The sequence below is a fragment of the Lethenteron reissneri genome, chromosome 61, assembly GCF_015708825.2.
Source record: "Lethenteron reissneri isolate LAM-NWPU_2019-01 chromosome 61, ASM1570882v1, whole genome shotgun sequence".
NCBI lineage: Eukaryota > Metazoa > Chordata > Hyperoartia > Petromyzontiformes > Petromyzontidae > Lethenteron > Lethenteron reissneri.
In genome coordinates this window covers 7,585,328-7,607,683 of record NC_083839.1, presented here as the reverse complement: position 1 = coordinate 7,607,683, position 22,356 = coordinate 7,585,328, and the positions used below count along the sequence as shown (strand labels likewise).

The following is a 22,356-nucleotide window of genomic DNA, read 5'->3' as shown; positions in this document are numbered from 1 at the left end:
GGAGCACTTCAACGACAGCCGCACCGCCACCACCACACGGAGCACTTCAACGACAGCTGCACCACCACCACCACACGGAGCACTTCAATGACAGCCGCACCGCCACCACCACACGGAGCACTTCAACGACAGCCGCACCACCGCCACCACACGGAGCACTTCAATGACAGCTGCACCACCACCACCACACGGAGCACTTCAATGACAGCCGCACCACCACCACCACATGGAGCACTTCAACGACAGCCGCACCGCCACCACACGGAGCACTTCAACGACAGCTGCACCACCACCACCACACGGAGCACTTCAACGACAGCTGCCACCACCACCACACGGAGCACTTCAACGACAGCTGCACCACCACCACCACACGGAGCACTTCAACGACAGCTGCACCACCACCACCACACGGAGCACTTCAATGACAGCTGCACCACCACCACCACACGGAGCACTTCAATGACAGCCGCACCACCACCACCACACGGAGCACTTCAACGACAGCCGCACCACCACCACACGGAGCACTTCAACGACAGCTGCACCACCACCACCACACGGAGCACTTCAACGACAGCCGCACCACCACCACACGGAGCGCTTCAACGACAGCCGCACCACCACCACCACACGGAGCACTTCAACGACAGCCGCACCACCACCACCACATGGAGCACTTCAACGACAGCCGCACCACCACCACACGGAGCACTTCAACGACAGCCGCACCACCGCCACCACACGGAGCACTTCAACGACAGCCGCACCACCACCACACGGAGCACTTCAACGACAGCCGCACCACCACCACCACACGGAGCACTTCAACGACAGCCGCACCACCACCACCACAGGGAGCACTTCAACGACAGCCGCACCACCACCACCACACGGAGCACTTCAACGACAGCCGCACCACCGCCACCACACGGAGCACTTCAACGACAGATGCACCACCACCACCACATGGAGCACTTCAACGACAGCCGCACCACCACCACATGGAGCACTTCAACGACAGCCGCACCACCGCCACCACACGGAGCACTTCAACGACAGCCGCACCACCGCCACCACACGGAGCACTTCAACGACAGCCGCACCACCACCACCACACGGAGCACTTCAACGACAGCCGCACCGCCACCACCACACGGAGCACTTCAACGACAGCTGCACCACCACTACCACACGGAGCACTTCAACGACAGCTGCACCACCACTACCACACGGAGCACTTCAACGACAGCTGCACCACCGCCACACGGAGCACTTCAACGACAGCTGCACCACCACCACACGGAGCACTTCAACGACAGCCGCACCACCACCACCACACGGAGCACTTCAACGACAGCCGCACCACCACCACAAGGAGCACTTCAACAACAGCTGCACCACCACCACACGGAGCACTTCAATGACAGCCGCACCACCACCACACGGAGCACTTCAACGACAGCCGCACCGCCACCACCACAAGATGGCGCCACACTGTACACTGTACAACATCGCCATTGTACTAACCTCGCTAAGTGCAATCTCGGCTGCCATCCCTGGCGAGTACTCTAAATTAACTCGTTAGATTTAAAGTTGTTACAGGACATCCTTTTGGGTATCTTTCGTCATCTTTTTTCGGTACTTACATGTAAACAAGAAATCTCTGCAAATTTCTAACCAAATTTTGTTTTACCTCCCCCTCAGGAATGTGTGTGTATATTTTTTTGTGTATTGGGTGCAATTGTGAACAACAGCCGTATCGGACATAAGAGCTTTTTTTTGGGTTAGATCGCGTAAGTATATAAACGTGTCGTTAGAACCCACCACCACCCGACACAGCCAACTAGTAAAGGTTGTCACGTAAACGGAACGTGCCAATTCGTCACTAGTACAGCACTAACCGGTTGTGTGTTGGAGAGCCAAACCACAACATTTACAATCTGAGCACCGCGACGTTTTGCCAGTGACTACAACCAGCTTCATCAGGCGACAGCCAGATCTGCGGAGAAGTCCACCTGTTTCGTTCCTTATATAGAGGCGTAGATGTGGTGACCGCATCAGACGTGAGTACATCTGTGAGGGTTTATGTCTGGTGGCCAACACTATGTCTGTGTGTGGGGGGGGGGGGTAGCCTGCCAGAAATCTTAACGACTTCACCAAGCTGGCAAAGTTTACAAGTAGCAGAGCCACTGACAAACTGCTTGGTGGGCGACGCCCGCCACCCAAATCTGATTGGAAGGCATCACAGCATTCAAATCGGATTGGTGCAAAGGGAAGGGACGGGAAGATTCAAATAATTAATAAGGAACGGTTGATAAAGAGGTAAGGAGATTGGAAGAAAGAGGATAACCTGCTAAAAAGGGGGGGGGGGGGGCATACAGGACATATAGGGGGCCCGAGAGAAAGCTCGGGGCGCATCCTGGAGTGTCGCATGGTCCGTATGGTCTCTATGTGTTTGCACGTTATCTGCAAATAAACGATAGAGTTGAACTATACTTGCCTCGTCCCCAGTCCTTTTCACATATATCTAAATCGGCATAATCATTGGTACACTGCAGCTCAGAGACTCGCCCCTACTCGGCCTGTGGCGAAGCTAGGAGATGTCCATGGCTGAGCTCGGCATTTAAAGGCTCCAAGACCGGAATTTGTGATCTTGCCGACAATATATCGTAGGTGGTGAAGTGCGTTGTTTTATTTACGTTGTTTCACGTCACGTTGCATTTCGTAAATCGAGGACTCGCCACGAAACTTACTTTGGTCATAATTGATATGATTACTACTATTATTACTATCCTGGAGAGACACACGCCAAGTCCCGGGACTCGTGCTCCAGGAGGGGGTGCCGCTGCTACGTTGGGTTTTCATTATTTCGAAGACTGCTTCCCTGCCAATCGATTCGCGTGGGGAGAAACAGATACAGGCGGTCCTCGACTTATGAGCGCCCTAACTCACGAGCGCCTGCACTCAGGAACGACCACACTTACGAACCAGCTTCCATGAAATATAATTGTTTTACATTTATTATTATTTATGAGTTTAACAAAGCTTCCCTTTTTGTTGAACCGTAACGCTTTTCATAACACTAACCATACGGGCATTTAAATACACGGTGCAACTGTTGAGTTCCCGGCGAGACTTACCAACGGTTCGACTTACGAACCAATTCGACTTACAAACGGGTCTCCGGGAACGAAATTTAATTTTTCGTAACGCGAGAACTTGCCCGTACCTTGTTTCCAAAGGGCAGCCAGTCGGAGGGGCAGCCGCCGGCAGTGGGGGCGGTGGGGGGGAGCGTGGGAAGCCCCGCGGCCGACGCGTTGTTGCGCTCGCAGATGAACACCAGGGGCACGCCGCAGTTGATGTCGTTCCATTTCCCTGCGCCAGCCGCAGAAAACCGAGCGGGGCAATCGCCACCCCCACGCACCCACCGCCACACCGCATGCACCCCACGTCGTAAGTTTTGTGTAAAAAGGCCGGAGGGAAAGGGGGCCCCCTAAAAACTACGAAGCCACCAGTTGATCATCGATTATAATCCAGCACCGCACGCTTATCCGGCAGCTTCTAACATTTCATCCGGCAGTCCCGGGCCGATGCCGGGGAAACCGGGAGAAACTGCTCCAAATGCTGTAAACGAGTCCGGCGATCGTCAAACACGTCGTGGTTGTGTTGAAACAAGAGCGTAGTGGTGTGTGACAAAAAATAAAAAAAACATAATCAGTGTTCACCCTTTCTGGAAAATGAAAAACAAAAGGTGTTAAGATTTCGATTTAAAGCTTTCGTGACTGCAGGGATTCATCTTCTTGGTTATTTTGGTAAAGTCACGTAGAATGGAAATAAATAATAAAAATAAAACATAATTAAATAATTCTCACGACGTTTCGGCCACAACGCAAGCAGCCGTCCTCAGGTGAAGACGGCTGCTTGCGTTGTGGCCGCAACGTCGTGAGAATTGTATTGCGACTTTACCGAAAGAACCAAGAAGGTGTTAAGATGTTCAAACACCAAATAGAAACCTTTTTGCAAGGGATCAAGTTCGCATTAACCACACAGGTTCCTTCTGGTGAACTTCCAAACAAACACGCTCTGATAATAATCAATGGCGTTGTCTTTGAAATTGATTGGCCTACACCAGTGACAGTAGCAGCCTTCTTTAGGGCCTCGTCTGACTAGCAGTGTCAGCCCAGAGGCTAAATGAACTTGAACTAAATGAACTTGGAACTAACGCCAAAGGGCGGCTACGTAGTGGTGCTACGAACATCGCCCCATCGTGCAGAGTCTTCGAGATTGGAGTGATAAGTTCGGTACAGTAAATACAGGAACTTTTTACAGTTGCAAATTTATTTTTGTCTATTTGTATGCTTATTAAACACGTTTTAAAACACACGCAAAAACATACACACAACACCTAACATTTAATGTTATGCGAGAAAGTGCAAAAATTTGCTATTTCAAATAACGATGATGTAGTGATTATCCGGCGTGTTTAGAAATCCGGCATCCCCGAAGCCGCCGAATAAGACTGGTCTCCAATTTGTTAATCGGCGTCTGCTTCAGAAATGAAATGTGCTGTTTATTATGGATTTTGACGTTCTGAATTTCAAAAATGACAAACCAACTGATTGGCTACTGTTCTGAAGATATTTATGTTTTTACATTTCACGTCTATGTATATTGTGTAGATAGTATAGTTACTCTTTGGTTCTTTCGGTAAAGTCACGTAGGTGAAAAAATACAAATAATCAAACTAAATCACAAAAATATGGAACGCTTCACGAATTTGCGTGTCATTCGTGAAGCGTTCCATATTTTTGCGATTTAGTTTGATTATTTCTATTTTTAGTCTTATTTTTTCACCTACGTGACTTTACCGAAAAAACCAAAGAGTATGGATCCTTGCAGTCACGAAAACTTCAAATCTAGAATAGATAGTAGAGTTTTACTAGTAAATTTCAAACCTAGGTCTGTTCATGTCTTTATAGTTGCTTTACATAACATATCATCCGTCCTGTTCATGTGTAGTGACATAAGAAGGGAGGGGCTGCTGGGGGCTCTGGGTTCCCGGGCGGGTCCAGACGCTTAAGCCTCTGGGCGCCAGGCGCTGGGTTCCCAGGGGGTCCAGACGCTTAAGCCTCTGGGCGCCGCCAACGGGGGGGGGGGGCTGTGTGTGCTCTGTGGGATGTCTGGTGGCGCACACGGCCCCACCCCTTGTTGGACCAGGCATAAAAGAAGAGCTCCCTGGACAATCGGGGCCCAGTTGTAACTCAAGACCCAAGACCCACGACCAGCCATCTGAAGACCCTGGGATGCTGTGAGAGCCAGCGCTGGGACTCTGGAACTCCCGACTCTACGACCTTGTGAGGGCGAGTTCCGGAGCGTAGCCAGAGTAGAGTATCTAGGCTGTGTACCTAGGCTGTAACAGAGTATCAGGACTGTTGGAGAGTTGGACTGTTGGAGTGTTGTATTGTAATAAAGAAGTTACCTCTACAAGTGTCTCCGGAACCCGTTACACTTGTAACACTTAAAAAATCAGCAAAAGGGTTATATACTTACAATTTATTATGAAACAAAAGGCAAAAAACTATTATGTGTATATAAGCACATAGTTTAGTCCTTATTCGGTGTCTACTCAGCGCTTCTTGGCTTGTCTCTTGTATTCATTAAATGGAACGCCTCTTGTCACTGTCCAGCAGTAGTCTGCAAACATTGATGGGCTCCATTTGCCCTGATAGCGTTTCTCCTTTGTTGCAAATGTAGCCGGTCACGTAGGTAGAAAATAAATTAAATGTCGACGTTTCGGGCGCAACACAAACGTCCGTCATCAGGTGGGACGACCACAGCAAGAAACAATTCATAATCAACGTTTTTGGGTTTAGATCGCGTTATTTATAAATGTGTCGTAACCCTCCACCACCCGACAATTGCTGAAGTGGGCAAAAGGGCTGCCGTGACACGAGGCTATATAGGGAAGAGAGTGGGGGAGGAGCCAGGGAGGAGAGATAGAGAGAGGGTTAAGGGTAGGAGGTGTGTACTGTAGGAGGAGTGGAGTGCTGCTCACTAAACTCCGCCTACCCCTAACCCCCCTCTCTATCTCTCCTCCCTGACTCCCCCCCCCCTCTTACCTATATAGCCTCTTGTTACCGCAACCCTTTTGCCCACTTCAGCAATTGTTTCTTGCTGTGGTTGTCCCACCTGATGACGGACGCTTGTGTTGCGCCCGAAACGTCGTGATTTAATTCTAGATTTGAAGCTTTCGTGACTGCAAGGATTCATATTCTTAGGTTTTTTCAGTAAAGTCACGTAGGTAAAACATCAAAATTAATGAAAATAAAATAAAATAAAGATCACGACGTTTCGTGATCTTTATTTTATTTTTATTAATTTTGATGTTTTACCTACGTGACTTTACCGAAAAAACCTAAGAATACGTCGTGATTTAATTTATTTTATTTTTCACCTACGTGACTTTACCGAAAGAACCAACGAGTATGCAGAGCTCCTTTTGCAGAAGCGACCTGGCTGTCACAAATCGATGGTGGCTCAACGGAGCGGGCTTTATCATCGCGTGGAAATGTATTGTCGGCCAAATGATCTCAAAACGTGAATTTTGTTGATCGTGAATGTGGAGGGGGAAAAAACCCCACAGGACCACGGAGAGAAATCCATGCGTCCACGGGAAGAGAGACACGCAGACTCCAAATATACAGCAGCAGGCGTCAGGGTCGGGATAGAATCCACGACCTCCTGTATATCAGGCGAGGTAGTTAACATCTCCTAGCCACCGTGATGATGATGATGATGAGAGAGAGACACGCAAACTCCAAATATACAGCAGCAGGCATCAGGGGTCGGGATCGAACCCACGACCTCCTGTACACCAGGCGAGGTAGTTAACATCTCCTAGCCACTGTGATGATGATGAAAGAGAGACACGCAAACTCCAAATATACAGCAGTAGGTGTCAGGGTTGGGATCGAACCCACGACCTCCTGTACACCAGGCGAGGTAGTTAACATCTCCTAGCCACCACAGTGCCGCTGCGAGGGAGGCCTCAACTGAGAGGGGGCTCCAGAGGGTGACTCCGCCATAGGGTCATTTTGGACCTACTCTTCCTTCATCGTCATCATCGTTGTCATCATTATCGTCATCAACATCATCGTTGTCGTCATCATCATCACCGTCATCATCGTCATCATCGTTGTCATCATTATCGTCGTCGTCACCATCATCGTCGTCATCACCAGCATCATCATTGTCATCAATATCGTCATCGTCGTCATCGTCATCATCATCGTCGTCGTCATCACCATCGTCGTCGTCATCACCATCGTCATCCTCATCACCATCATGATCGTCGTCATCATTGTCATCGTCATCATCATCGTCATCATCATCATCGTCATCCCTATCGCCATCGCCATCATCATCGTCGTCATCACCATGATCGTCGCCCCCCAACAACGACGGACGGGTAAGCGCTGGCTCGGGGGACAGGCGGCGTAGGTGCAGAGTGTTGATCTCTTACCGTTCCTGGAGTACATCGTGCCGCAGCTCTCCTCCATGTTGGCGTCGTTGGGCTCGTTGTGAGCCCAATTCTCAAACGTGATGGGAGTTCCATCCACCCAGCTGTGACAACAACAAAAACTCTCAAACGTGATGGGAGTTCCATCCACCTAACTGTGACAACAACAACAACAACTCTCACACGTGACGGGAGTTCCATCCACCCAGCTGTGACAACAACAACAACATCAACAACAACATCAACTCTACCACAAGACGGGAGTACCATTCCCCCAGCTGTGACAACAACAACATCAACGACGGTCAAACTCAGCCTCAGATGAGTACCCGGTGCACGCCGCGTACAACATCAGCACCGGGGGAGACAAAGGCGGCCGGGCGTGGCGCCGACCACCCGCCCCCCTCGTGCGCCGTGTGGGCCTTCGCAGGTGCGGCCCCCCGGTGTGGCGCCAACTCACCGAGGTCTCCGTTCAATGCCGAGCTCCAGGCCGATGTACCACTGCTCGTCACGCGCCATCCTCGCCACCTACGCAGCAGAAGAAGAAGGGGCAAAGGTAACCCCCCCGCTCACAACCCCCCCGCTCACCCCCCCCCCCGCTCACCCCCCCCCCGCTCACCACCCCCCTGCTCACCCCCCCGCTGGTGGGGTGAGTGGGGGATTGATTGAGTGGGATGCCGAGTGGGTGGGTGAGTGAGATGGTGGGGGTAGAGTGGGGGATTGATGGAGTAGCATGCCGAGTGAGTGAGTGGGTGAGTGAGATGGTGGGGTAGAGTGGGGGATTGATTGAGTGGGGTGCCGAGTGGGTGAGTGAGATGGTGGGAGTAGAGTGGGGGATTGATGGAGTGGGGTGCTGAGTGAGTGAGTGGGTCAGTGAGATGGTGAGTGTTTTAGTTTGTGAGTGGGTGAGAAAGTGAGTGAGTGATTGATTGTGTGTGTGAGCCGGTGGGTAGGTGAGTGGGTTATTGACGGAGTGTGTGAGTGCATCATCATCATCACCGACAGCATCATCAGTAGCAGCATCATCAGCAGCAGCATCATCGCCGGCAGCATCAGCAGAAAGCATCAGCATCACCAGCGCCGTGAGCGGCAGCGTGAGCGGCGGGTCACCTTCCGATAGAGGAAGAACCACTCCTCTTTGTCAGCGATGGAGGCGAGCTCGCCGCCGAGGCTCCGGCAGGCTGCCCGCGCCGGCACGAAGGGCAGCTTCAGCGAGTCGTTGAGGAGGTACTCCACCTCGCCACGCACCACCCACTGAGACCCCAACGGCCCCGGCGCTGCGTTGCGGCACGCGGAGTAAGGGGGGTAAAGCGTAATGACGACAACAATAATAACAATAATAACAACAGCAATAACAACAACAATAATAACAATAGTAACAACAATAATAATAACAATAATAACAATTACAACACCAACAATAATAACAAAAACAACAATAATCTTCTTGGTTCTTTCGGTAAAGTCACATAGAATGGAAATAATAAAATAATTATAAAAAAACAATAAAATAAAATTCTCATAGTGAGAATTTTATTTTATTACTAGCATAAGTACCCGGCGTTGCCCGGATGAAAAATATATTTCTTAATAACCTTACATATATACACAGATGGGCTGCTACCCCTGCCCCCCCCCCAGCCACGATCTCCTCGGCCGCTGTGCAGTAATATGTACGGCCTATAGTGTGGTGGGGTGTCGAGGCCTAGTACCGTGCAGAGCCTCCGGCCTCGCCTAAATTGCCCACCCGGCTGAGGCTGGGTACGGGTGCCGTTCCCCCCCCCCCCCCCGCGCTACAATAATACTGTCTAATCGCTATAATTTTATTATCTACCGACCCTATAATAGTAATTGCACACATTGGGGTGGGGGGGGAGTGAAGAGGACGTGAAACTTTGATGAATTTACCTCAGAGTCGCGTGTTAATGCGTGCGCATATTTTTAACGGGAATTAAAAATGGCGTCCACCCCGCAGCGAATGCGTCGCTACCCGTTGCCAGGGGCAACCGCCATCCAATGAAACTGCGTATGGTCCGGCGACACACAGACAGACAGACAGATTTGCGATTTTATATATACAGATGTTTTATTAATTCTCACAGTGAAAATTTTATTTTATTATGTCTTATTAATTCTCACAGTGAAATTTTTTTTTTATTATGTTTTATTTTTATTATTTTATTATTTCCCTTTTCTCACGAACGTTTCGGCCACAACTCAAGCAGCCGTCCTCAGATGAAGAACAGGTCTGTCGAGAAGACAGAGTCCGAATAACAATTACAACACCAACAATAATAACAACAAGAATAACAACACCAACAATAATAACAACAACAATAATAACAATAATACCAACAATAACAACACCAATAACAACAACAATTATAACAACAATAATAACAACAACTATTATAACAACAATTATAACAACAACTACAACAACAATAACAATAAGAACAATATCAACAACAATAACAACAATAATAATGACGACAACAAAATCTTTGGTCAGTGTAACACGCAGGCTTTTTTCGAACAGGTGGACTTCTCCACAGATCTGGCTGTCGCCTGATGAAGCTGGTTGTAGTTACTGGCGAAACGTCGCGCTGCTCAGATTGTAAATGTTGTCGCTTGGCTCTCCAACACACCGGTTAGTGCTGTACTAGTACACTACACTATACACTACACTATACACTACTATACACTACACTATACACTACACTATACACTACACTATACACGACTATACACTACACTATACACTACACTATACACGACTATACACGACACTATACACTACACTATACACTACGCTACACACGACTATACACTACACTATACATTACTATACACTACACTATACACGACTATACACTACACTATACGCTACACTATACACTACACTATACACGACTATACACGACACTATACACTACACTATACACTACTATACACTACACTATACACTACACTATACACTACTATACACTACACTATACACGTGTGCTGTACTAGTGACGAATTGGCACGTTCTGTTTACGTGACAACCCTTACGAGTTGGCTGTGTCGGGTGGTGGTCTAACGACACATTTATATATTTACGCGATCTAAGCCAAACAAGCCTCTAACGACAAGCCTCTAACGACACATTTATATATTTACGCGATCTAAGCCAAACAAGCCTCTATTATGGATTATAACAGATTTGGTTTTCACAGGATCATGCGTGTGTGTGTGTATGTGTGTGTGTATGTGTGCGTGTGTGTATGTGCGTGTATGTGCGTGTATGTGTTAGCGCGCTGCGCTACAAACCCGGCGACCCGGGTTCGATTCCCACTCACGGCCAACACCAGTGACAATTATCTGAACCGGTCCTGGGCCTCCCCGAGGTCGACTCAGCCTCAAATGAGTACCTGGCACAGCGTGTAAACATCGTCACTGGGAAGACAAAGGCGGCCGGACGTGGTGTTGGCCACCCACCCCCTCGTGTGCCGTGCCGGCCTTCATAGGCACTCGCTAACAGCACTTGCCCCAACAGTCTGTTGAGGCTACACGGGGGATCGTTGTCTTTGTGTGCGTGTGAAACATCAGCAGTGGAAAGTTGAGGTCGAAAGGAGGAGCCCTCTCACCTGGGGCCGGCTCTGTCGGCGGTGGCTTCACAGCAACGCCTGCAACAACAACAAAGGACAAGACAAAGATCCCCCGTATAGCCTTGACAGACTGGCGGGGAAAGTGCTGCTAAGCAAGCAGCACCTATGGAGGCGGGCACGGCACACGAAGCGGGTTGGTGGCCAGCACCACGCCCGGCCGCCTTTGTCTCCCGAAAGTGGCGATGTTTTTACACACCATCACCAGGTACTCATTAGAGGCTGAGTGGATCTAGGGGAGGCCCAGGACCGGTTCAGATAATCGTCACCGGTGTTGGCCGTGAGCGGGAATCGAACTCGGGTCGCCGGGTTCGTAGCGCGGCGCGCTAACAGCAGCATCACCGCTCCCCATGCACGTACAACAACAACAACCGCCATTTACCACTAAGTGGCGGTAACGTCACCACGGCGCTTGTGCCAGGCCATGTGCACGTCAAGGGCACGTAAAGTGTCGAATGCCCGCTGGTAGGAGATCACGGGATAGACCCAGGTGCCACGGGTTGACTAACCGAGATGACTGGACGATGCACCACCTGGCCCCCTACTGTGCCAACTTGCTGTGTTCTAGCTGCCAAGCGCTCCGCTCGTTGTTGTGAGCGTCGCTCCTCCGCCCTCCGTTGTTGCTGGAGGGTGACTGCCTCCAACTGCCCAGTAGCGTCCTTCACGAGCCTCCTCTACAGAGGCCGATCTTGACACCGCTGGTACCAGTTATCGGTAAATCCACTCAGCTCTTACGTCCTCTTGTACCACATCACTCCATCTCATCTCTAGCCTGTGCCACGCCCGTTTAGGCCCCTTGATCCGGCCGAACAAAAGCTGTTTAGGCATGCGGTGGCTGGGCATGCGGGCTACATGACCCAGCCAACACAGCCTTGCCTGCCAGAGGAGCTCACCGATGGGACTTTGTCCAGATCTTTCAAGGATTTGTGAGCTCATCACACACTCCAGCCTGGTTCCACCCAGGATGGAAGGTAGACAGGCCAGCCAGAATGTTTTAACCGGCAAAGATGTTCCATTATGGGGGGGGGTCCACGTTTCGTACATCTCCTTCTCAATCCTGGCTCCCCCCACCCACCGCCCCCACCACCCACCCCCCGACCCCTCACCCAGGCTCACCTCGTGCCACCTTGCACACCCAGTTCATGAACGCGTTGCAGTCGATGTCGTTCCACTCGGAGGCCCAGCCCCGATTCGCCTCGCCGCAGTGCTCCGTGTTGCCGTAGTTGTTGGGCTCCCCGCGCCCCCAGTTCTTGAACGACACCTGGGCCACGGGAGGGCCCCACGGGGGCGGCCGACAAACAAGCGGGGAGAGCAGGGGGCAAGCAGTGCGAGTCAGAAGAAGGCGGCGCTGCTCCGTTTAAATTGGGGCGAGGGTCATTTTTGTTTTTTTGGGAGACGCAGACGACGACGATGATGGTGATGAAGATGACGACAATGACGACGATGACGACGATAACGACGATGACGATGATGACGACGACGATGACGACAACGACAATGATGACAACGACAATGACGACAATGACAATGACGACGACGACGACGACAACGACAATGACGACAACGACAATGATGACGATACTGACAATGATGACGATAATGACGACAATTACGACAATGACGACAACAATGACCGCAATGACGATGATGACGACAACAATGACCACAATGACGATGACAGTGACGATGACGACGACAATCACGACGATGGGAGGAGAGAGAAATTCCAAGTGGGGAGCAGAGCGAGTGGTAGAAGCAGAGAGAGAGAGAGAGACAAGTGTTGCGACCTGCAGTGCGGCGAGCGCGTGGGTGAGCGGGTGAGCGGGTGGCAGAGCGACTGGGTGAGCGGGTGAGCGGGTGGCAGAGCGACTGGGTGAGCGGGCGAGCGGGTGGCAGAGCGACTGGGTGAGCGAATTGGTGAGCGCGAGTGCGCCGGCCGCGCGCTCACCGGCGTGCCGTCGCTCCACACGAAGCCCTTGTCCGGGTCCAGGCTATTGAGGCCGATCCAGTAGTGGGTATCTGGAAACGGCTGACGCCTTGTCGCAGCAGATCAACAACAATCAACAAAAACAATCAACAAAAAGAATCAGCGACAACAACGACGACGACGCCATCGACAGGCCCCCCCCCCCCCCCCGGTGCGTGGGCCCCGGGGCCCACCTGGAGATCTTGTGCAGCAGGATGGCCTCCGAGCGGTCGTGCAAGCTCAGCAGGTCGGCGCCCTGCTGGCGGCAGTGCTCACGAGACTCGGCCCACGTGCGGCGCCCTTGCAGACGCACGAAGTTCAGCTGCAGCGGGGCGGGGGGGTGAGCGGGGGAGGGTGAGCGGGGGGGGGTGAGTGGGGGGGGGTGAGTGGGAGGGGGTGAGCGGGGGGGGGGGTGAGCGGGGGGGTGAGTGGGAGGGGTCAGCGGGGGGTGGGGGGGGGTGAGCGGGGGGGGGGGTGAGCGGGGGTGGTTGGTGAGTGGGGGGGGGTGAACAGGGGGGGGGGGTGAGCGGGGTGGGGGTGAGTGGGGAAGGTGAGTGGGGGGGGGGTGAGCGGGGGGTGGGGGGTGAGCGGGCGGTAGAGGGTGAGTGGGGAAGGTGAGTGGGGGGGGGGTGAGCGGGGGGTGGGGGGTGAGTGGGGAAGGTGAGTGGGGAAGGTGAGTAGGGGGGGGGTGAGCGGGGGGTGGGGGGTGAGCGGGGGGTGGGGGGTGAGTGGGGGGGGTGAGTGGGGGGTGAGCGGGGGGTGGGTGAGTGGGGAAGGTGAGTGGGGAAGGTGAGTGGGGGGGGGGGGGTGAGTGGGGGGGGTGGGGGGGGTGGGGGGTAGGGTGAGTGGGGGGGGGGGTGAGCGGGGGGGTGGGTGGGTGAGCGAGGGGTGGGAGGGGGTGAGCCGGAGGGGGGGGGGGGGGTGCTGAGCTGTAGCTGAGTGTTGAGTGGAGTGGAGTGGTGATGATGTAAACGATGATGATGATGACATCATGCTCGGTAATCATATGCGTAGTAGATGATGGCGATGATGATGATGATGATGCAGATGACGTTGATGACGATGGCGTATGCCTGGTAAGCAGTACACCTTGTCGATGAAGATGATCACGACGACGATGACGACGACGTTTGTGAGGATGATGTGACAATGATGATGATGACGATCGGTCATGTTAATGAGCATTATGACGACGTGACGATAACGACGTGATGACGATGACGACGATGATGACGACGATGATGACGATGACGACGATGACGACGACGACGACGATGATGATGATGACGATCGGTCATGTTAATGAGCATTATAACGACGTGACGATGACGACGTGATGACGACGATGTGACGAGGCCTTGCCTGGTAGCAGTACTCGTGGTTGCCCAACGTCGTCCACCCGACGGCGCAGGGCAGGGGGGTGGGGGTGGGGCCGGGCGGGGTGGGGGGCGGGGGGGCCGTGACCCCCTGCGGGAGGCCCCGGCACGCGGCGCCGGCCCTTCCGCGCGTGCAGTTCCTGACGCTCCACAGCCCCGCGGCCGTGGTGCCGGCCTCCACCACCACGCAGCCCGCCGCATCGCCGCCTGCAGCCGCAACAACAACAACCACAACTACAACAACCACTACAACAACAACCACTACAACCACAACCATCGTCAACACAGCCCCGGCCTCGTGGCCTTGAAACTACAATAACCACAACAACCGCAGCAACCGCAACAACCGCAGCAACCGCAACAACCACAACAACCACAATAACCACAATAACCACAACAACCGCAACAACCGCAGCAACCACAACAACCGCAACAACCGCAACAACCACAACAACCGCAACAACCGCAGCAACCACAACAACCACAACAACCGCAACAACCACAACAACCACAACAACCGCAGCAACCACAACAACCGCAACAACCGCAACAACCACAACAACCGCAACAACCGCATCAACCACAACAACCACAACAACCGCAACACCCACAACAACCGCAACAAGCGCGTGAGCGGGCTACCTGGCTGGTTGACTCCCCAGTGTGTGTAGGTCACCGGCCTTCCGTCGAGCCACCTGAAGGTCCCTGGTTGGTCGACGTCGCTCAGGCCCAGCCAATAGGAGCCCAGCGAGCCCAGGCCGATTTGGCTGGTGATGAACGCCTGCTCGAACCTAGCCAAGGCAAAAATCCCCCGTGTAGCCTCCGCTGGTGCGTTGGGGCAAGTGCCGTCAGTGAGCATCTAACGAAGGCCGGCGAATGCTGCAACACCCGGCCGCCTGTGTCTCCCCGGCGGCGATGTTTTACACGAAACAAACCGGGCGACCCATTTGGATAATCGTCACCGGTGTCGGTCGCGAGCGGAAAACCGGACTCGGGTCGCCGAAGTTCGTAGGGGCAGTGCGCTAACCGCTACGACCACCGCTCCCCACGTACGTACGCTACGTATGCGCTGAACTTCTTTCGCACCGTACGTAGCCAACGGCACTAGTCGTAACGCGACACGCGCCGTTGTGCGTAACGCGTGGCTGACGATGATGCGACGATGATTATAATGATGACAATGATGACGATCGTGATGATAATGATGATGAGGGCGATGATGATCGTGATGATTGTGATGATGAGGGCGATGATGATCGTGATGATTATGATGATGATGAGGGTGGTGATGATCGTGATGATTATGATGAAGGCGATGATGATCGTGATGATCGTGATGATGAGGGCGATGATGATCGTGATGATGATGATGAGGGCGATGATGATCGTGATGATTACGATGATGATGAGGGCGGTGATGATCGTGATGATCGTGATGATGAGGCCGATTATGATCGTGATGATTATAATGATGATGAGGGCGATGATGATGATGGCGATGATCGTGATGATTACGATGATGATGAGTGCGGTGATGATCGTGACGATGATGACGAGGGCGACGACGAGGCACCGGTCGTGGACGCTGGCGAGTGCCGCCCCCTGAGATGCGCAGCGAGCGACGGCGTCAGCGTGGCTCCGGGGCGCCGCGTCAAACACAAAGCACGCGGAGAGGAAGCGCTTCCAGCCCTGCGCACAATGTCAACAACATCAACAACATCATCAACATCATCAACAACAACATCAACAACAACAACATCAACAACATCATCAACAACATCAACATCATCAACAACAACATCATCAACAACAACATCAACAACAACATCAACAACAACATCAACAACATCATCAACAACAACATCATCATCAACAACATCAACAACATCATCAACAACAACAACATCATCATCAACAACAACATCAACAACATCATCAACAACAACAACATCATCAACAACATCAACAACATCAACAACAACAACATCATCGATAATAACATCAACAACATCATCAACAACAACAACATCATCACAACAACATCATCAACAACAACATCATCGACAACAACATAATCAACAACATCATCAACAACAACATCATCAACAACAACATTAACAACAACATCATCATCAACAACCTCGTCGTCATCATCATCAACAACTTCATCATCATCAACAATCTCATCATCAACAACATCATCAACAACATCAACAACATCATTAACAACATCATCATCGACAATCTCGTCATCATCATCATCAACAACCTCATCATCATCAACAATCTCATCATCAACAACAACATCAACAACAACATCATCAACAACAACATAATCATCATCAACAACCTCGTCATCATCATCATCAACAACCTCATCATCATCAACAACCTCATCATCAACAACATCATCTACAACAACATCATAATCAACAAGAACATCGTCATCAACAACATCAATAACAACATCTATAACATCATCAACAATAATAACAACATCAACAGCATCAACCACATGAACATTGATCGCTAGGTGATGTGACCACAGTAATTGTACCAGGCATTTGGTGGTAGTTGTTGATGTTATGTCTCAGCTGCGTGGTGATGATGGTTGGTGGTCAATTTTGACGGATGGATGTTGTCGCTGTATCAGCTGAAGTGCTGCTGATGTTGATGGTGGAGGCTGCGGATGGCCGTCGGTGCTGACGGTGGTGGTGGTTGACGGTGGTGGTGGTGCGGCAAAACAACCCCCTACCTCCTCGTGGTGCCGGATGGGCAACGCTGTCGTGGGCAGTGCTGTGGGGGGAGGGCCAATTCCGATTGGCCTTTCCCCTCATGGCGTTTGTAACCACCACAGCGGCCAAATGGGGGCTCTGGACGGGTGCGAGGGACTGGTAACCCCTCCAGCTTCAATTAATTACCACTAAACCACGACGACAAAATTGTCTCCTGGCCAAACCCCATTTGGCGGAACCAGGAGACTGAATCTTCACCCTCAGGGCTCCTCCAGAAACAACAAAAAATCACTATGTGTGGCCACGTGGAATGTTTGAACGCTCACTGCGGAGGAAAGGCTGCCACTCCTCTGTCGGGAGCTGGATCTCTGTGGTATTCAGGAGGTCCGGTGGACCGGCTCTGGGTCCTGCCACCATGACGGGTGGACAGTCCTTTTCTCGGGGCAGGAGACTGCCAAACAACAGGGAGTGGCTCTTCTTCTGAACAAAAGAATGAAGGGGGCGTGGGAGCGTGGCGGTGAGGTGTGGGAAGCTGTAAGCCCCAGGCTACTTTGGGCTCGCCTTCCCATCAACCGGAGGCGAGGAGTCATGGTTGTGATTACTTATGCCCCCAACGAAGACGAACATCCGTGGAGGGATGCAGGCAAGACCGATGAGTCAGATGCCTTCTATGACCTCCTGTCACAGGTGCTAGCTAAAGTGGCCCCTCGGGATAGAGTCATCTTGTTGGGTGACTTCAATGCCCAAGTTGGTCATGATGCTGGCACCTGGTCTGGAATGATTGGAAGGCATGGGCCAGATCAGCTCAATAACGACGGCAAGATGCTGCTAGATTTTTGTGCAGCTCATGGGCTTGAAATTACCAACACGCTGTTCTGGCATTGACGCATCCACACAACATGATGGATGCATGCCAGGTCCAAGCAAGAACATCTGCTGGACTACATAGTGACGGAACAGCGGATGCAGGCCCATGTCCTTGACACCAGGACCTACCGTGGAGCTGATCTGCCCACTGACCATCGACTTGTCATATGTAAGATGCGCTTGCCATTCTTCCACTCCAGTGGTGGGTGTACACCCAGGACCCCATTCAAACCCTTAATGGCATGGTCTCAGCTAGCTGATAAAAGTTGCAAGCGAGAATTGAATCATCGCTTGCGGCTGGGGTTGCCATCGTCCCCCACTCCTCCTGATGTCGAGGGGAAATGGGCGAGGTTTAGGACTGTGGCTCATGCAGCTGCAATGGCTACTTTAGTTACATGGTCCAGATCTACCCAGAAACCCTGGCTGACAGATGAGGTGTTCAAGCTGGCTGAGAAAAAGTGACAGGCCCACTCTCATCGGCTACAGCATCCCATGTCAGAGAATGAGGAGGCTTACCGAAGCCTTCGCTCGGAGGTTCGGAGAGCCGTGAGGTGCTGCAAGGATGGGTGGTGGTCGCAGGTTGCTGAGGAGATGGAGTCTGCCTCAATGGCCCGCGATCACAATTCGCTCTTTAATTCCATAAAAAAAAGTAATCTGCAGTGCCACACCTATTACCATTGTAATAAGAGCCTATGTCCGGCTCACGTGGTGATCGGCTCTGCCGGTCCTGCTCTACAGCCAATGGGGGGAGAGCCTGGGAGCATGGCCTCGGCGTGATCACGGGATGTCAGCTAGGGTGATTAGTTCTGCTGGTCTTGGCCTCAGCCAATGGGAAGACAAGTAAAGGGCGTGGTCCTGGGAGTTGATGGGGAATCTGGAACATTCGCCGCAGGCTATTAAGGATTGGCGGGAGTGTACCACGTGACCCAGGCGTTAAATAAGGGGAGAGATCAGAGACACGTGGTCAGACACGGAACGAAGAGAGAGAGAGGGGCCACGCGCGAGCGGAGCTCCGGGTGCCAAGTGGCGGTGCGTCTCTTGTGGCTGTCTGCCCGCTTCCCGTTGCCTGCCAGCAACGTTGAGTGTTTGTGAACTGAAGAAGTGAAATAAAAGGACCGATTCCACAAGCCGTCTCCAAAAGGTTTATTACACCATCATTAGGGGAAAGATTGGTGATCCAATCTCCGACTCCTAGGAACAGGTTTGCAGATTTGCTGAGCATTTCTGTGAGGTCCTGGGGGAGGGGACATCAGCCTGGATAACGTGGAACAAAGTGGGGATGACCCTGCTGAGGCTACGGTGTCTCAAATATTGGAAGAGGAAGTCACCCCCTGTGAGTGGCTGGCTGAGGTGCCATCTGTTAAGGAAGTACTAAAGGTGATCCAGAGTCTGAGACCAGGAAAGGCACCGGGCTGAGATGATCTCCAAAGCAAAATGCTGAGGGAGGGTGGCGTTTGTGCACAGACTGCCCTACATGACATCATAATAACAGTCCGGACCACTGGACGGGTTCCACAGGATTGTAAGGATGCCCTGGTGGTCCCCCTCTTTAAGAAGGTGGACCGCACAGACTGTAACAACTACAGGGGCATCTCACTCCTCAGTGTGCCGGGAAAGGTTCTGGCATGGATTATTCAACATCGTCTTGCCAGGCACACTGAGGAGAGGCTTGCGGAGCCTCAATGTGGTTTCAGGAAAGGGTGGTCCTACACAGATGCCATATTCTCTGTCCGTTTGCTACAACAGAGGTGTTGGGAATTCCAACAAGACCTACATCTCTGCTTTATTGACCTGGTCAAGGCCTATGATACCACCCTCTGCTCATGATCATTAAGGACCTTCATGATGGTGAGCGGGCCCGGGTAAAACTATGTGGCCGGGAGTCGGAGCCATTCCCTGGACACCTTGGGGTGCGACAGGGATGTCCTCTGGCTCCCACATTATTTAACATCTATTTCGACCACGTAGTTCGTGAAGCCTTCAATAGCTGTACTGGAGGAATTTCCATCTGGTACAGATACAATGGGAGGCTGATCGATGCCCGGGTGCGGTCAAGGGATGGCTCCCTATTGCTCAACCATGTTATGTATGCCGATGATCTGGTAATTGCTGCTCACTCAGAGGAAGAGTTGGAGGCGCTGCTGCTGAACCTGGAGCTTGCCACTAAGAGGTGGGGATATACCATCAGCCCCAACAAAACTAAGCACCTGCCTGGGTATTTTGTACCATCGGACACTCCACCCCCACAACTCCCAATTTGTGATAGGGCAGTTGTGGAGAGTTTCCCATACCTGGGCAGTGTGCTCATAACCGGCTCCGGTTTAACAGCAGAGGTCTAAAATAATAGGGTTTTCCCCCTTTTTTCTGGCAACAAAACTGAAACCTTTTTACAATGAATCATGTCTGAATAAACCACAATACTTGTAGTCAAAATGCAAACAAAAACACACTCTGATAATATATGCATTGTCCTTGAAACTGATTGGTCCACACCAGAGACGGCACCAATTGAGACGATGCTAAAAAACAAGCTGTGTGTTTTTGGTTGCATTTTAACCACAAGTATTGTGGTTAATGCACACATGATTCATTGTAAAAAGGTTTCAGTTTTGTTGCCAGAAAAAAGGGGAAAACCCCTATTATTATATTTTGGTACTGGCAAACGAGGTCTAATGATGAAGCAGAGATCTCACTCCGAATCAGTCGAGCGGCATTATCTTTTAATCGGTTGCGTAATGCTATGTGGAAGCTACCTGGTCTGTCACTCCGCACAAAGCTTCAGGTCTTCTCGGCCACAGTCATTCCCTCCCTTCTCTATGCTCGCGAAACGTGGACCCCCCTAATGGAACATCTTCGCCGGTTAGAAACATTTAGGCTGGCCTACCTACGATCCATCCTGGGTTTAACCAGGCCGGATTGTGTGAGGAGCTCACACATCCTTGAAAGATCTGGACAAAGTCTCATCGGTGAGCTCCTCCGGCAGGCAAGGCTGCATTGGCTGGGCCATGTAGCCCGCATGCTTAGCCACCGCATGCCTAAACAGCTTTTGTTCGGCCGGATCGAGGGGGCTAAACGGGCGCGGCACGGGCTAGAGAAGAGATGGAGTGATGTGGTACAGGAGGATGTGGAGCTGAGTGGACTTGCCGATGACTGGTACCAGCGGTGTCAAGATCGGCCTCTGTGGAGGAGGCTCGTGAAGGACGCTACTGGGCAGTTGGAGGCCGTCGCCCTCCAACAACAACGGAGGGCGGAGGAGCGACGCTCACAACAATGAGCGGAGCGCCGGGTGGCTAAAACACAGCAAGTTGGCACAGTAGGGGGCACAGGTGGTGTATCAGCCAGTCGTCTCAGTCAGTCGACCTGTGGCATCTGGGTCTGCTCCGTGACTTCCTACCAGCGGGCGTTCGGCACTTCACGTGGCCTCAAGGTGCACATAGCCTGGCACAAGCGTCGTGGTGACGTCACCGCCACTTAGTGATTGTGGTTGATGGTGGTGGTGGTTGTTGACAATGGTTGACGCTGGTGGTGGTTGACAGTGGTGTTGGTGGTTGACGGTGGTGGTTGTGGTAGTTGTTGTGGTGGTTGTTGGTGTTGCTGCGTGCTACCGGTTTGCAACCCTGCTCCGGCTCGTGGATTTCCGGCTCGCTCGGTGCCTTCTTGCACACAAAGTCAAAGGAGCGGTCGCACTGCGTGTCGTTCCAGCGCCCTTCCTGCACGCACGCAGCACACACACGCAGCACACACACGCATCACACACACGAAGCACACACACGCAGCACACACACGCAGCACACACACGAAGCACACACACGCAGCACACACACACGTCACACACACGCCACACACACGCAGCACACATACGCAGCACACACACGCAGCACACACACGAAGCACACACACGAAGCACACACACGAAGCACACATACGCAGCACACACACGAAGCACACACACGCAGCACACACACGCAGCACACACACGAAGCACACACGCAGCACACACAGCGCACACACACAGCACACACACGCAGCACACACACGCAGCACACACACGCAGCACACACGCAGTACACACACACCCAGCAAACACGCAGCACACACACGCAGTACACACACACGAAGCACACACACGAAGCACACACGCAGCACACATACACAGTACACACACAGCACACACGCAGCACACACACACGCAGCACACACACGGAGCGCACACACACGAAGCACACACACGCAGCACACACAC

At 52.2% G+C, this 22,356-nt stretch overlaps 1 protein-coding gene across 1 annotated transcript in view; it reads right to left on the bottom strand.

Moving 5' to 3' along the window:
• LOC133358277 (macrophage mannose receptor 1-like) overlaps positions 1-22,356 on the bottom strand; it is a 55,276-nt gene that overhangs the window by 19,160 nt on the left and 13,760 nt on the right. The window contains exons 9-20 of the mRNA XM_061576514.1: positions 21,719-21,823; positions 16,085-16,200; positions 15,154-15,302; positions 14,498-14,718; positions 13,330-13,457; positions 13,118-13,205; positions 12,286-12,430; positions 11,152-11,190; positions 8,633-8,799; positions 7,983-8,050; positions 7,526-7,626; positions 3,233-3,378 (exon numbers count right to left, since the gene is read on the bottom strand). Of these exons, the coding sequence (XP_061432498.1) occupies positions 3,233-3,378; positions 7,526-7,626; positions 7,983-8,050; positions 8,633-8,799; positions 11,152-11,190; positions 12,286-12,430; positions 13,118-13,205; positions 13,330-13,457; positions 14,498-14,718; positions 15,154-15,302; positions 16,085-16,200; positions 21,719-21,823 (1,473 nt within the window). The remainder of the gene's footprint in view (positions 1-3,232; positions 3,379-7,525; positions 7,627-7,982; positions 8,051-8,632; positions 8,800-11,151; positions 11,191-12,285; positions 12,431-13,117; positions 13,206-13,329; positions 13,458-14,497; positions 14,719-15,153; positions 15,303-16,084; positions 16,201-21,718; positions 21,824-22,356) is intronic.